Below are 15,815 nucleotides of genomic sequence, written 5' to 3'. Positions count from 1 at the left end.
CGTAACCTAAGAGCATAATATTCGGCATATACTGCTGGCCACCTGATCAGGATGATCATATTGACTGTGAAAGGCTTAGGAAGATTAGAGAGGTTACAAAGCAGAAAACACAGTAATAATGGGGGAATTTAACTATTCTCACGGTGACTGAGTAGGCAGAGGGAGAGAGAGATAACATTTCTAGACACAATAAATGACTGCTTCTTGGAGCAGTTCATCCTGGAACCTGAAGAAAAGATGCAATTCTTGATTTAGTTATATGGATAGCGCAGAATTTGATGTAAGAGAGTAATATAGCTGAACTGATTGGTCATAGGGAACATAATGTAATTAAATGTAATATATTTGTAGGGGAGGGAATGATGAAGAAACCCACCACAGTAGCATTTAATTTCAGTTGAAATTTAATTTTTTCAGTTGTTCACCATGACAAACATTTGCATATGACAAACAAATACAAGCAGTAAGAATGATTAATACAAGAGGAATTACAGCTGACCCTAATCAAACAACAAATGTACAGCAGAAAATGAAGCAGTGTTGTGCTGTCCACTTGACTCACACCAAAAAGCCTAATTTGCCTGAAATCACCTCTGTTTATCAGGGGTGAGGGAATATGGTATCTACTTATTCAAATACATTTACTCGCCACCATAACCAAAGAGGGAGGCAACAGCATGAGGCCTCCATACCAATAATATGTTCCCCAAAAAGTTATAAAGTCTACCTGAGATAATCTCCATCGTTTAATGTACCTAGCAGCATAGAAAAAAATTCTGCACAACATTTTTTCAACAGAACTTTTATTCTTCTTTGGAAAACTCTGAAGAATATGTTTTCCTGGTGACTCCAATTTCCCCACTTCCTTGCATCAATACTTTGAAATAAATAAGCTAACTTGAGATTCCATCATCTCAGAGTACCTGTCTTGCCCCAGTCCTTAACTGTGTATTGAATATTCCATTTTTGTCCAGTGCAGTTCTGCATTACAAGCCTGTATGCTGAAGATGGATTATCCTTTACAATTTCGAGGCATCTCTTAGTTTTCTTGTTCATTACGGATGATCCCTGTAAAATGAAACAAGCACAAGCATGTTGCTGTCTATGTTTCAGAACTGAGTGCCTACACAGTAAACAATTATGTATGTGATGTGTTAGGTCAGTGAAAATGTTCTCTGCACACAGACAGAATACATTTTTGTCATTGAATTTAGCTTGACTGTGGTCAGAGGTTGGAAGTGACTGAGTGAACCAAAAGATGCAGCTTTAGAAGGTGGAAAGTTATTACCCTGGAGTGAAATTAGTATCAAGATACCAGTTAGAAATAAATTAGTAACAGAAAGAATACTTTGGTCTCATTTCGGTTGCTGGATTAGTGGGGAGGTGCTGCATGCAGCCCAGAGCCTGCTGACCAGGAGGTTAGATTCGGTGACCTAGGGATTCCTTCTGGGTCTTAAAAATCTGTGCCTCCATAAGTTAGCAAAGACAAGGACAAACCAGTGAGATACAAAAGAATGATCAAGTTATTCAAGTTTTCAAAGACTAGATGATATTTACAGATGTAGTCCCTATAAATTAATCTGAGATACAACATATACACCTCCAGTCTTTTCTGGTAAACAGAAGAGTCTTCATATGTACTGACAAAAAGGAACCTGTAAGCTATGTCTTGACTACAAAGAAAAGCAGAAAAAGATATGCAAATTGCAAACCTCAATTTGAGTATCTTTTTCTGCTTTTGTTTCGAAAGAGGCTTTTCCAAAATTTGGCACGTCTACACAGCACCAAATTTCGGAAAAACCTCCTTTTTCAACACATCCCCTCTTCCTCATAAAACGAGGTTTACAGGGATATTGAAAGAATGCGTCTACTTTTCCAAAATATTTTTTTGGAAAAGTGGACGCATTCCTTGGACACGGCATTGCTTTTCCGGGATACCTCTGGTATCCCGGAAAAGCTCTGCTGTCTAGACGTAGCCTTAAAAGGAAATATCTAAAGCCTATTAAAATACAGTTACCTTTTTTTGAGTTCAGATAAACCACTCAATAGCACATGTTGCACAAGCATCACCCTAACATCAAAGGGATGTATTTTCTCAAGGCGATACTAGAAAGGGAAATGTTTTGTATAGGGTGGGGTAGTATATAGAAGTAAATCTCAGAGATATCAATACACTGCCAAATCTTAAGGATTGATATACTCTGCTTCAATGGACTCCACTACGAAACTCAACTTTTTGTGTGTCCCAGGATAACCTAGTTAGCAAATGACTTATATGAACTAAGATGGGTCTGGCAGCTTTTCAAAAATATTTGTTCATAAGAACGTAAGAATGGCCATACTGGGTCAGACCAAAGGTCCATCCACCCCAGTACCCTGTCTGCCGACAGTGGCCAGTGCCAGGTGCACCAGAGCGAATGAGCCAAACAGGTAATCATCAAGCGATCTCTCTCCTGCTATCTATCTCCACCCACTGACAAACAGAGGCTAGGGACACCATTCCTTACCCATCTTGGCTAATAGGCATTAATGGATTTAACCTCCATGAATTTATCTAGCTCTTTTTAAAAACTGTGCTATAGTCCTAGCCTTCACAACCTCCTCAGGCAAGGAGTTCCACGGGTTGACTGTGCTCTTTGTGAAGAAGAACTTCCTTTTATTTGTTTTAAACCTGCTGCCCATTAATTTAATTTGGTGGCCTCTAGTTCTTATATTACGGGAACAAGTAAATAACTTTTCCTTATTCACTTTTTCTATACCGATAATGATTTTATATACCTCTATAATATCCCCCCCTTAGTCTCCTCTTTCCTAAACTGAAAAGTCCTAGTCTCTTTAATCTCTCTTCATATGGGACTCGTTCCAAACCCCTAATCATTACACAGTATTCAAGATGTGGGCGTATCATGGATTTATATAAAGGCAATAAGATACTCTCAGTCTTATTCTCTATCCATTTTTTAATGATTCCTAACATCCTGTTTGCTTTTTTGATTGCTGCTGCACACTGCATGGATGTCTTCAGAGAACTATCCATGATGACTCCAAGATCTCTTTCCTAATTAGTTGTAAATTAGCCCTCATCATATTGTATGTATAGTTGGGGTTATTTTTTCCAATGTGCATTACTTTACATTTATCCACATTACATTTCATTTCCATTTTGTTGCCCAATCACTTAGTTTTGTGAGATCTTTTTGAAGTTCTCACAAAGTTGGTCTTAACTATCTTGAGCAGTTTAGTATCATCTGCAAACTTTGCCACCTCACCGTTTACCCCTTTCTACAGATCATTTGCCTTTCAAAAGTATTTGTTCCCTACTTTAAATTGTCTCCAGCTGTGCTCACAGACCAGGTTAAGGACAACATAAATCTGTTGGAATCCCACCCTTCACTCCAGATCTGTAACGTTTCTGAGGTGGGTGATCCAGAATGTTTCAAAGCATTCTGTCCTGGGAGCAGCCTAATTTGGGGGATGGGTAGTAAGAAGCTGGCAACTAGTGGACAGCTGGTTGAGAACTTTGGGAAGCAAAGCCAGGTTGGACTGATTTCTGACTGGCCTCAAGTCCCTCTGCCAAGAACCTGTCAAACTCTCCAGCAGGCCCTTCTCTCTCTTCTCCATCTATGTTCTTATACCACCCATCACAGTGGTATCTGAATGTCTCTGACCAGATTCCCAAAGAAGCAGAAGGAGGCCATGTGACCAGACCTTGCGTCTTTCTAATGCCTGGAGGCCTGCTATCACTACGGTGTTTAAGGATTATACAAAATTAAGGAATTCAAATCCCAAATCAAAAGGCATTTTTTCTGGGTCAGAGGAGTGTGGCTTTATTTGGGTAGGGCTGTTTTGCCTTTCAAAGACTGTCAGTCCTGGGTGAAAGCTTTACCACATCACTCTGTACTGCGCACAATCAGCCCACTGTGATCTCCTCTGACAAGTAGTTCCACAGCCAAGCTCCTGCTGCTGAGAATGTCCAGACCCTATTGAGTGATGGTCAGAATCCAAGTCTGTCCTGCTGGGGTGACCCTAAGGAGGTGGGGTCTTCTTGAGAGATGGGAGGATAAAATGGAGTTTGAGATACACAGGTCCTGATCCATTTGATGTGGAGGACCTACTGTTCTCAATGACATCAGCGTGGTGCCTTAAATTGCAAGTGCAAATCCTACTGCTGGGGCTTCCCTGTGTGAAAATGTATCCTCTTGTGTGTAAAGCCTTTTAGGCTCCTGCTGGATGAAAGATGCCATTGAAACATAAGGACATAGACATTGACTTACCTGCTTAAAATCCCAGTGCATATTCAGTCCCTTTTTCACAGCCTCGTTACATTGCTCTATGAAGGGCAGGTCCCCCGTTCCAGAATCAGTTAGGCACCGATCTACTGTACTCTTTCGAGACCGTAGGCCTCCTATATATATTTCTCCAGTGCTGAGGTAAAACAAGTGCTGGAAGGGAACAATACATTGGAGTAAGTGAGCTAAGACTCTGACAAAATCCCAAAAAAGGGATTTGTAAAACTGACTAGCATTAGATACATGGGGCCAAATTCACTGTTGTCGTTTAAGTTAAACGAGGATGAATTTGACCCCTCCCCCCGCCTCCCAGGGTGCTTATGACACTACTCCTGCTCTCCTCTGTTCGTGCAAAACAGGTAGATTATAATGGTAGAACTGTAATCACTAGCTTCCTGCCTCAGGGCCAAATGAGAAGTGAAGAGTGAAGACTTCAGTCTGCATCACATTCAATCCTTCGCCTGTTGGCTGAAACTACCACCCGCAAGAACAATGACTGTCAATGTGTGGAGAGGAAGGGAGGTGGCCAGTAAGATCACTTCCCCATAAAGCTGGAAATGACTTAATGTATTTAAAAGCTTCAGAGGGGTAGCCAAGTTAGTCTGTAACTAGAAAAAGTTAAACAATGAATAGTCTAGCAGCACCTTGAAGACTAACAAACAATGTAGATGGAATCACGAGCTTACATGGGTACATCCCACTTCTTCAGATGACTGGACATTAAAAGTCCAGATCCAAGAATAAATAAGGGTATAATAAGGGTCCCTCCCCTTCCCTTATTTATTCTTGGATCTGAACTCTTAATACTTCAGTCATCGGAAGAAGTGGGTTTTGCCCACGAAAGCTCATGATACCATCTACATGTTTTGATAGTCTTTAAGGTGCTATTAGACCAGTGGTCTCCAACCTTTTCACACCCAAGATCACTTTTTAAATGACAGACCAAGCCAAGATCTACCACCCCCGCCCCTTCCTTGAAGCCCCGCCCTCTCTATTCTCCTCCTCTCCATCACTTGCTATCCCCAATCCTTATACTGCTGCTTATTTTTTTATTATTATTATTATTCTGTAGGAAGAGGTTTTTCCAACATTTGGCCTGTCTACCCTGGACCAAATGTCAGAAAAAAACCCCTTCTTTTGGAAGCCACCTTATTCCTTGTGGAAAGAGGAATATAGGGGTGACCAAAAGAGCCTGTTTGCTCTTCCACTAAAAAAGTGGAAGAACAAACGCAACCCTGGATGCAGAAGAGTTTTTCTGGGATATCTCCAGAATCCTGAAAAACTCCTGCTGTCTAGCTGGACCCTTGCTGTGTTGAGACAGGATGTGTAGGCTCTGGGGTGGGAATGAGGGATTTGGGTGTGGGAAGGGGTGAGGTGTGCAAGCTCTGGGAGGAAATCTGGATGCAGGAGGAGGTGGAGAAGGGGACACTGGCTCGGGGAGGGGGCTCCAGGCCAGGCAGTGTTGGGATACTAAGCAAGCCACAGGCTTGCTGATGTGAGGGTTCAGGAATCTCGGTTGGGGTATGTGAGGGGCTGAGGGCACGAGGTTCCAGTGTTTGATAGGCTCAGATCTAGGGTCTGGGGAAGGGGGAATGTAGGAGTGGTTGTGGCCAGATGGGGGCTTGGCCCCAATTGGGGGTTTATTGGCCAGACTTCATTTTTAAATAGAATACTATGTTAAACACAAAAAGTTTCTGCATTGTCTTTATTTATGAGAATGGCAGGGAACCTGCCTTGAGTCAGGGGTCACTGACCCATAGAAAAGTCATTTGGGAGCAGGGGACACTGTACTGGGGAGGGGTGCTAGTGGGTTCTGGAGCAGGGAACAGGGTGCCAGTGGGGGCAGGGGAGAGGGGGCAGGGTGCCAGGACAGGATTCTGCAGCAGAGGTCAGGGTGCTGGGGGGGACAGGTTTCTGCAGAGGGGAGCAGGGGGACAGGTTTCTGTAGTAGGAGACAGGGTGCCAGAAGGAACTGGTTTCTGCAGGGGGGGCAGGGTGCCAGGGGACAAGTTTCTGCAGGGGAGGGCAGGTTTCTGCAGCGGGGTCGGGGGGGGGGGGCAAGGGAGAGGGAACAGGGGGCCAGGAGGGCAGGGGACAAGTTTGGGGCAGAGGAGAGGGAACAAGGTTGGGGGAAGAGAGTTCCCTACCCCAGCCACGGAGGGAAGCCTCTGACCCGTGCTCCCTCCGGACTGACCGCAGGGCAGCTGGGCTGGAGCGAAGAAAAGTGGCTGCCCAGCCAGCTGGCCATGGTGCTCAGCCAGCTCCACATGGGCAGGCGCAGAGGGGAAGCCGCCCAATCAGCTGGAGCGCGGTTCAGCCTCCTCTGGGCTGAACGCCACAGCCAGCAGACCAGGCAGCTTCTCCTCTGCGCCAGCCCACGTAGAGCATGGTGCACCCTGGCTGAGCGCCATGGCCAGCTGGCCGGGCAGCTGCTTCTCTTCCCTCCAGCCCGGCTGCCCTGCGCTTAGCCCAGGGAGGCTGCACCTAGCTCCAGCTGTGAAAGCCACAGTCAGCTGGCTGGGGTGTTTCAGCCTCCCAACCTCCCAGCTCCCACCATTCCTCGCAGCTACTCACCTGTGTTGTTGCTCAGTGAGTAGCTGCTCCTCAAATGAGGAAATCTAATGTAAACATACTGTGCAGGTGTGCAGTTCAGAGAGGGCTCAAGAGCTACTTTTAGAGCCCCTGAGATCTACCGGTAGCTCATGATCTACTGGTTGGTGACCACGGTATTAGACTATTCATTGTTTTTTAAGTTTTTTTAATGTATTTAGACCATGATGGAATCTGCTGTAACCTGCATTGTGCAGAAGGTCACATTAGATGGTCATGATGGCCTCTTCTGACCTTAAAGTCTCTGAGTCTACTGCCATTCATTTTTATGTGGAATATTATTTCTTTTACTTATATAATGAAATTTAGTTTTCTCTGCATGACAGTACATAAAGAACAATTTTCATTATCTAGTAAAGAATGCACAGCAAAGTCTAATAATGATTTCTAATTGCAGTGAAACAACATGTTTGTAATACCTGTGGAGAGTAAGCATGACAGCCATACAGTATAGGAGTGTTTCCAGGGACTGGGCCTTGATCTATGCAAATGTTCTCATTCAGAGTGTTTTTCATCTACAAAGATAAATTAGGCATGTTAATGCATGGAATAACTACTACATCTAGCTGTTCCTACGACTATTTTTATAAACTCTACTCAGAGCTATGCCTGTTTGCAGTTCTGCCTGAGAGTTCTGAAATAACAGGAGAGCACAGGATAGATTTAGAAAGAACCACAAAACAGTTTCAGAGTTGACTTCATCCTAGAAAACACGAGAGGCAAATCTAAAGGCTTTTCTAGTGTCTATACATCAGAGAAACAATGGCACTTGGTCTACAAAGATGTGCTGGCAGAGCTATGTTAGATATAAGGATGAACAAAATCACATCTACCAGCTGTGTTGGGGTGTATCTACCCCGCACTAATGGGTACTACAACTACTACTACTACTGCCGCTGCTGCTGCCGCCACCACCACCACTGCAGTCACAGTTGCCCCAGCAGCAGCAACCCCAGCAGATGCAACAGCCTCAGCCGCAGCAGCCACAGCCCCGTGACCGCCCTGGCCAGGGAGGCCATCCAGGAGGCCCCGACTCGCTGAGCAATGCCGCGAAAGCAGGAATCGCCGCTGAGCAGACAGTGAAATCCGGCACTGCCAACAGGGCATTGGGCTAGGACCCAGTGGAGTAGGAGGGCCCAGGTCCCTCTCCCTCTCCATCCCACAACAACCCAGCTCCCTAGCATTCTGGGAGGTTTCCCTTTGCACTAGGTCTCTAGGCCCTAGTGACTCTGGGAGAGCGGAGTGTGTTTGAGACTAGGCCATAAGGCTGTAAATACCCTGATAGCGGGAACTGTACTTTGGAACTAGGCCTGCAAGGCCATACATTCTCTGATAGAAGGGACTGTACTTTGAATTAGGTCTGCAGGCTGTATATACCCTGATAGAAGGATATTAGCTACAGACTGAGTCTATGGCCCTGCGGAAAAGGAACCCTAACCCAGACTTCGGGGACTTCTAGATCATTGAGGGGGCCTGCCCCTCGACACCAGATGACGCAGGTATGCCAGCAAAACCCCTCTATAGACACAACTATGCTGATCAAAGGGTGCTTAGCTTAGCTCATCTCATCTCATTAAGTGTTTTATCTACACTGGCAAAAGAACTCATTCTATTAATGTATATTACTTCTCCACCAGGGGTTCTGGCAAAGGCTTTTTTGTGTAGATAACACCTCGGGTTGGGGAACCCCAGTATAACACATTTTTTTTCACTGACAATATAATCATGTAGCACTATAATCCACATCACTATCCATATAATCCACATATAATCCATATCACTACCCATATAATCCACATATCATCCCATATAATCCACATCACTACCTGTATTACTAATAGCGGTCTGATTTTTTTTTTCCATTGAAACTTTTTGGAAGTGTCTTTTTGACCAAAACAAAGCTTTTTTCATTTGATTGGATTTTTAGAAACAATTGTGTTCCTGTTTCATTGTGCACAAAACAAAGGTTTGCATGCATATGAATTTGTATGTATTACAATCTGCATGAGCCTACTTCAGCCAGATGAGTGTTGAACATATAGTCCATTGTTTTTAATTATTTCTTTCAGAGTCTGTATATTTTACTCTTTTTTTTAGCTATTTCCCCCCTAAATTCAGTACAATCAATTTAGGACTGAATAAGGCCCTTAACTGGTTAACACACTACAACGGCAATTTCCCCCCTCTTGATATTCACATCTCTACCTCAAATGCCCTGAATGAGTCACACTCGCCCTGACTTAATTAGCCTCATTAACACTGGTTCTGCACTTGAAAAGTAACTTTTTGTTGTTCATATATACTCCCCTACCTCAGTAAGGGTATGTCTACACTACAAAGTTAATTTGAACTAACAGACGTTAGTTCGAATTAACTTTAATAGGCACTACACATACAAACCGCTAGTTTGAACTTAATTCGAACTAGCGGAGCGCTTAATTCGAACTAGGTAAACCTCATTATACGAGGACTAACGCCTAGTTTGAATTAAGTAGTTCAAATTAAGGGCTGTGTAGCCACTTAATTCGAACTAGTGGGAGGCTAGCCCTCCCCAACTTTCCCTGGTGGCCACTCTGGGCACCACCAGGGAAACTATTCTGCCCTCCTCCCGGCCCCGGAGCCCTTAAAGGGGCACGGTCTGGCTATGGTGCCCATGCCAGGTGCAAGCCTGCCAGCACCCAGCCAGCAGACCCTGCACCTGGCACGGCACGAACCAGCCACCTGCTGCCACCCAGCCCTCCGCCTCTTCCCAGGACCAGGCTGGTGGCTCCCAGGAGCCTGCCCGGGGCCGGAAGAGGCGGGCGCCCGCCTGGTCTAGTGCGGAGATCCTGGACTTCATCCAGGTTTGGGGGGAAGCTTCCAACGTCCACGAACACCGCACTAGGCACAGAAAAGTGGCCGTCTAGGACAGGATAGCTGCCAGCCTGGCCAGCCAGGAGCAGGTTTCCATGAAAATCAAGGTGGTCCAGTGAGACCCCCAACTCTGAGCCCTGAGCTTAGAACATAAAAACATAAGAACGGCCGTACTGGGTCAGACCAAAGGTCCATCTAGCCCAGTAGCCTGTCTGCCAAAAGCGGCCAACACCAGCTACCCTGGAGGGGATGGACCGAAGACAATGACCAAGCCATTTGTCTCGTGCCATCAATCTCCAGCCTTCCACAAACAGAGCCAGGGACACCATTTCTACCCCCTGGCTAATACCACTCCATGGACCCAAACTCCATGACTTTATCTCACTTCTCTTTAAACTCTGTTCTAGTTCTAGCCTTCACAGCTTCCTGCAGCAAGGAGTTCCACAGGTTGACTATTTGCTTTATGAAGAAGAACTTTCTGTTATTAGTTTGAAGCCTGCTACCCATTCATTTCATTTCGTGTCCTCTAGTCCTTCTATTATGGGAACTAATGAAGAACTTTTCTTTATTCACCCTCTCCACACCACTCGTGCTTTTATAGACCTCTATCATATCCCCCCTCAGTCTCCTCTTTTTTAAGCTGAAAAGTCCCAGTCTCTTTAGCCTCTCTTCATATGGGACCTGTTCCAAACCCCTGATCATTTTAGTTGCCCTCCCCTCTCCCACCCTCTCTCTTCCCCTCTCCCACCTCCTTTTCCCAGTCTTCCCGAGTTTTGTTCTATAAAGAGAGTTTCTATTTTTGAACACACGTGTCCTTTATTTTGTACATCAGGAAGGGGGGCTAGGGAGGGGTAAGTGGAAAGAGGTGAGGGAGGAATGGGGTACAAGCCCTGATGGGGAGGACTGATGTGGCTCTGCGGGCTTCTCGGGGTGGAAGCTCTCCTGCAGCCCCCCGATTGACCCCACCCCACCCCCGGATGGCAGCCTGTGGCAAGTGCAGCCGGTCTGATGGCTGAGTGCTGTGATGTGCCTAGTGTGGGCACTCAGGGCACTCCAAGCCAGGACTGCTTTGCAAGCGGGGAACCCCTGAGAACTGTCTGTCCGGGGTGGGAGTCGGGTCCCTTTAAGCACAGCCCTCGGCTAGCCTGAGACAGCAGCTCCACACTCTAAGTCCTAATCTGATGCCCTGCTGGCACTGCTTCCGGCCATCCTTAACCTCGGTTCAGGGTCCACTCAATGTGGACATGCTAGTTCGAATTAGCAAAATGCTAATTCGAACTAGTTTTTAGGTCTAGATGCACTAGTTTGAATTAGCTTAGTTTGAATTAAGTAATTCGAATTAAGTTAGTTCGAATTAGTGCTGTAGTGTAGACATACCCTAATTTCCACTCCAACTCATCTGATGAAGTGGGTTTTATCCATGAAAGTTTATGCCCTAATAAACCTGTTAGTCTCAAAGGGTACATCTACAGAGCAGCATTATTTCGGAATAACAGATACTATGCAAGCACCTACACAGGTGGCTTATTTTGGCATTTGTAAACCTAATTTCACATGGAATAATGCCTCTTCCAAAACAGCTATTTCAAAATAGCAGTACTGTGGACGCTCCACTGCTGCTGTTTCAAAATAGCTCCTCCCCAAAGCCATTCAAAGTAATTACTCCCCAGGGCCTCCTGGGGCTCAAATGGAGGTAGCACGTCCACATTAGGGGAGCCTGCCTCGGACTAATTTCCAGGCTTCCCTGTAGAGTAGATGCACTATTTTGAAATAAGCTGTTATGGAGCATATCTTCCAGAATCGCTTATTCTGAAATAATCGTGCAGTGTAGATGTAGTCTAAGGTGCCACAGTCCTCGTTCCCTTCTATATGACATTAATGATTATTGTTCCAGTCCAAATTAAAAAAGCAACTTAACTGTGAGTGACTAAAAGATGCCATCTTCCCTTGATTTATAGGCAGGGCTCACCGAACCCGGCTCTTCCGGGTTGCACTCTATTCGCCAATAGCAAGTAGATTGTATTATTTGTCAAGCCCTGTTTACAGGTATACAGTGGACAATGATTACTTTATTGAACTTATTTTCTTTGATGTATCTGCGTAATATTCTGTTGAACACTGTAGTCAATTATAAGGAGAGATTTCATCCATTTTTGTTCCCTGCTCTATGAACATTCTTATGTTGCACAAAAATGTTTCCTAAATACCTTCCTATACTATTTTATGTTTATGTTGTAGACTAGCAATGGGCACAGTATACATATGGGCTGTGTCTAGACTGGCCAGTTTTTCTGGAAAATCAGCCGCTTTTCTGGAAAAACTTGCCAGCTGTCTACACTGGCCACTTGAATTTCCACAAAAGCACTGACTTCCTACTGTAAGAAATCAGTGCTTCTTGCGGAAATACTATTCTGCTCCCATTCAGGAAAAACTCCTTTTGTGCAAAGCTTTTGCGCAAAAGGGCCGGTGTAGACAGCTCAGATTTGTTTTCCGCAAAAAAGCCCCGATCGTGAAAATGGAGATCGGGACTTTTTTGCGGAAAAGCGCGTCTAGATTGGCACGGACGCTTTTCCGCAAAAAGTGCTTTTGCGGAAAAGTATCCTGCCAATCTAGACGCTCTTTTCCACAAATGCTTTTAATGGAAAACTTTTCCGTTAAAAGCATTTGCGGAAAATTATGCCAATCTAGACGTAGCCATGTAGTAGGTATAGAAAGTTTTGCAGAAAGATGTCACTGAATATACCTTTAAAATTTCTAGTGAATAATACCTGAATATGACCAATTTACAAGGGTAACCCAGGTTAGACTAGAAGAACATAGAAGAAATTGCCTTGAACATCCCTCATAATATTGGCATTATCTAACTATGGCATTATTCAGTAGACATGCACAATACTTACTGTTCCATAGCCAACAACGGTGGTCAAAGGTATTAAATTAGGATAAATGTTCTTTATGTACCAGTCAAAGCTTTTACAGTTGAGTTTCTTTCTAAGCTCCTTTCTGGAAGAAACATCGCCATAGTCTATTCCATGATTCTGGAAAAAACACATTTTTTTCAGAGAACATCTTTTTGTTCTATGTACTGTGCCTATCACTATGGCATTCTGGTCTATGACTCAAGCTTCTAGGCACCACAATATTATTTTTGAAGCGCTGTTGCCCAATTTTTATATTGTTAGTTATATGTTGATTACTTAAGAATTCCCAGTAATTACTTTGAGGGTTGATCAGTTCTTGTCCCAAGATTATGCCTAGTATTATTTAAATTGAAAAATAGATGGGACCCTTGATGTGCATAGTTGCAACACTTACATGTTAGGATGCTTTTATATTTACAAATATAATTGTATTAATGCATTTAGCACAGTCTAATAGAAACAAATGATCAAACCCATAAAAAAATAAGAAACTTAGAAGAAAAGACCTATAATCAAGCAAACAGACTAGCCTACAGGCTACAGGACAAAACTCACAAATGAATCTGTTTGCTATGTCTGGCCTCATTATGAGCTATGTCTAGACTACCATTATTTTCAAAAGAGGATATGCAAATTCCTCAGGAATTCCTGGGGAATTTGCATATCTTCTTCCAATCTCACTTTCAAAAGTGGGTCTTTCGAAAGTAAAATGAATCTGGACATGTCTTTTCCAACCCCCCCTCCCGCCTTTTTAAAAAAACGCTCTTCCTTAAAAAATGAGGTTTACACAGTTTTTTGAAAAGGGGGGGGCGAAAAACACTGCATCCAGGTTACTTTCACTTTCTAAAGTGAAATCGGAAGAAGATATGCAAATTCCTCTTTTGAAAATAAAGCGTAGTTTAGAAGTAGCCTTGGTCTGCTAGAACATTACTTTGTTCCCAAACCAATGACCATCTCAATGTAACAACCAAAAAAGCATCTACACCTCAATTGGAAGATTCCATGCAAAATAAACCATGTATTTATAGTCGTCCATCCACACTTCAGCCACTCTCAGGGCGTTGCGTCTCATCGCAATGCTCAAGTCCAGCATATAGGGTTTGTGCGCTCTTTCCAGATGAGCAATTCTTGAACAGGGCAAGACTTCTATCTGCCCTCCACACTGCCAAGCCTGTATGGATAAAGCAGGAGTTCCTATGAATGTGCAGTTGGACTGTTTTTTTTTTAAACATGATTGTATCCTACACAAATGATTAAAACTTGCATCTCCTTACTCAACAGATCCGCTCACTGTCGGCATTCAGGGTTAATTTCTCTGGACTCTGGCGATTTAGGGGAGTTTTCAGTATGTTTCTTTCAGGCCCCGCAGAGACAATGCAGGCACAGGAGAATGAGGTGGAGGCTGTTTAGTCTTTTGCATGACTATCAATTTCCAGTTACAGGACCAAGCAGTTACTCCTGCGTAAATGAGGCTACAGATGTGACAAAGTACAAAATGGACCCTACAGAGTGTTAATTATGATGAAGGTGAAGAGGAATGAAAGAGGCCAGGCTGACTTTCAAATCCCAGGCTGAATTTATCTAGAAATCCCCCCGTCACCTGTGAATCAGCTTATAAACTGAGTGCATTTTATACAAGAAATCACTGAAAGGCAATACAGAAGGAGCCTTACGATGCTATTTTTGAAGTCACTTTTCTGAGTAGCAATGTATTTAATGGGCCTGATTCTCTAGTACCCTTGTGCAGACAAATATACCGGCATGGAGAAGAGGTACAATGCTACCATTTGGATAGGGTGATGCTTTAAATGAAATGTGTGTGAATATACATATATCAGGACAACAAAGAATCTACCCTATTTGTTCCTCCCACACTTCAATCATTGATATGCAACCACCACCCTTCTTGCCACAGAAAACTGCCTGGGATTCCCTTCACAAGATACCCGTGCTGTCACATGAGTCACTGCAGCAGTTGTTGAATAAGACAAAACACATTCTGCCTGTAAATTATAATAAAAGACCTCTGGTGCCCTAGAAACAGTGGGCGCCTCACAATCTCTAATGTGTATATTCTCACAAAACCTCTGTAAGGCAGGGTATTGCTGTTATCCTTATTTTACAGACAGGAAACTGAGGCATGGAGAGACTAAGAGACTTGCCCAAGTTCACACAGGACATATGTGGCAGAGCTGGGAACTGACTTTAGGTCTCCAATCATTACCTTGCTAGCCTGGGATGTGGGACTATTCTTCTAGTTTAATCGCTGTATGCATGCTTTCACCGCTGCGGCTAAACTTTAACTGGCCACCAAGGAATGGTTTACAAATCCAGCAGAGGTGTTTATCTGAGAAGAGGGGACATCAAATATGAGGAAAAGGGAACTTTCCTTTGCAAGGTTGGCATCTTCACAAGAAATAACTGTATCTGAAATGCTGTTAGTTGAAAACATGTGCTGCAGCAAGGAATGCTGGTGATTTAAGACTCAACAGTCTTCCTTTTAAATTAGTACTGAGCTAATACTGCTGCAGCAAGATGTTTGGGAGTCTTATGCAGCTAGAGGAACTTTAGACTGAGGTGGTAGTCCTCGGGTCCTGGCTAAATTCCTCTCTGAGTAATTACCTTCTGCCTTCCTAAATTCTTCCTTCAGAGTCAAGTTATATGGCATTCCAGCTGTCTGCTCCAGAGCAGGGTCATTTCCTCCTTTGGTTTCACGTCATGTACTACCCTGAGTCCCCCCACATGCTCCCCTCACACTCCTGCCTTGACCCCTCCACAGCCACATGCCCCGAGTCTCCAGTGCACCCTAGCTCCCTTCCCTGAGCTCACATACAGACACACCAACCCCCTGCCCTGGGCCTCTGGCACATCATCCTATACTTACATTTCTTACAGGTATTGTCCTATTGCAACCTCCCCCATCCCCCACTTCGATTCTCCCAGGGGGGTAGCAATAGAACAGCACCTTTAAGAAATTTAAGTTACTTTCATCCCTGACATACACCTTTTGCCCCATGGTGTCTGTGACAGGTTGGATCACAGCAGTCCCCTGGCGTATGTCTACACAGCAAGGCTAAAGTTGAATTACGCTATTGTAGCCAGACAGCCCCCCCATCTCATCCATCTTATTTGCCTCTCTGAA

General features: G+C 44.2%; 1 protein-coding gene across 2 annotated transcripts in view; it reads right to left on the bottom strand.

Moving 5' to 3' along the window:
- Positions 1-354: 354 nt before the first annotated feature.
- Positions 355-15,815, bottom strand: part of GALNT8 (polypeptide N-acetylgalactosaminyltransferase 8) — a 50,066-nt gene continuing 34,605 nt past the window's right edge. Inside the window, exons 7-11 of one of the 2 annotated variants that reach the window (XM_075900795.2) lie at positions 13,659-13,844; positions 12,653-12,790; positions 7,319-7,414; positions 4,275-4,442; positions 355-1,068 (exon numbers count right to left, since the gene is read on the bottom strand). In XM_075900795.2, the coding sequence (XP_075756910.2) occupies positions 910-1,068; positions 4,275-4,442; positions 7,319-7,414; positions 12,653-12,790; positions 13,659-13,844 (747 nt within the window). In that variant the 3' untranslated portion in view covers positions 355-909. The remainder of the gene's footprint in view (positions 1,069-4,274; positions 4,443-7,318; positions 7,415-12,652; positions 12,791-13,658; positions 13,845-15,815) is intronic. The other variant, XM_006115474.5, reaches the window with a different exon arrangement.

Source organism: Pelodiscus sinensis, chromosome 1, assembly GCF_052426305.1.
Source record: "Pelodiscus sinensis isolate ZL-2025 chromosome 1, ASM5242630v1, whole genome shotgun sequence".
Taxonomy (NCBI): Eukaryota; Metazoa; Chordata; order Testudines; family Trionychidae; genus Pelodiscus; species Pelodiscus sinensis.
Note: the sequence above shows the minus strand (reverse complement) of the source record. Positions and strands in the feature narration are given on the sequence as shown.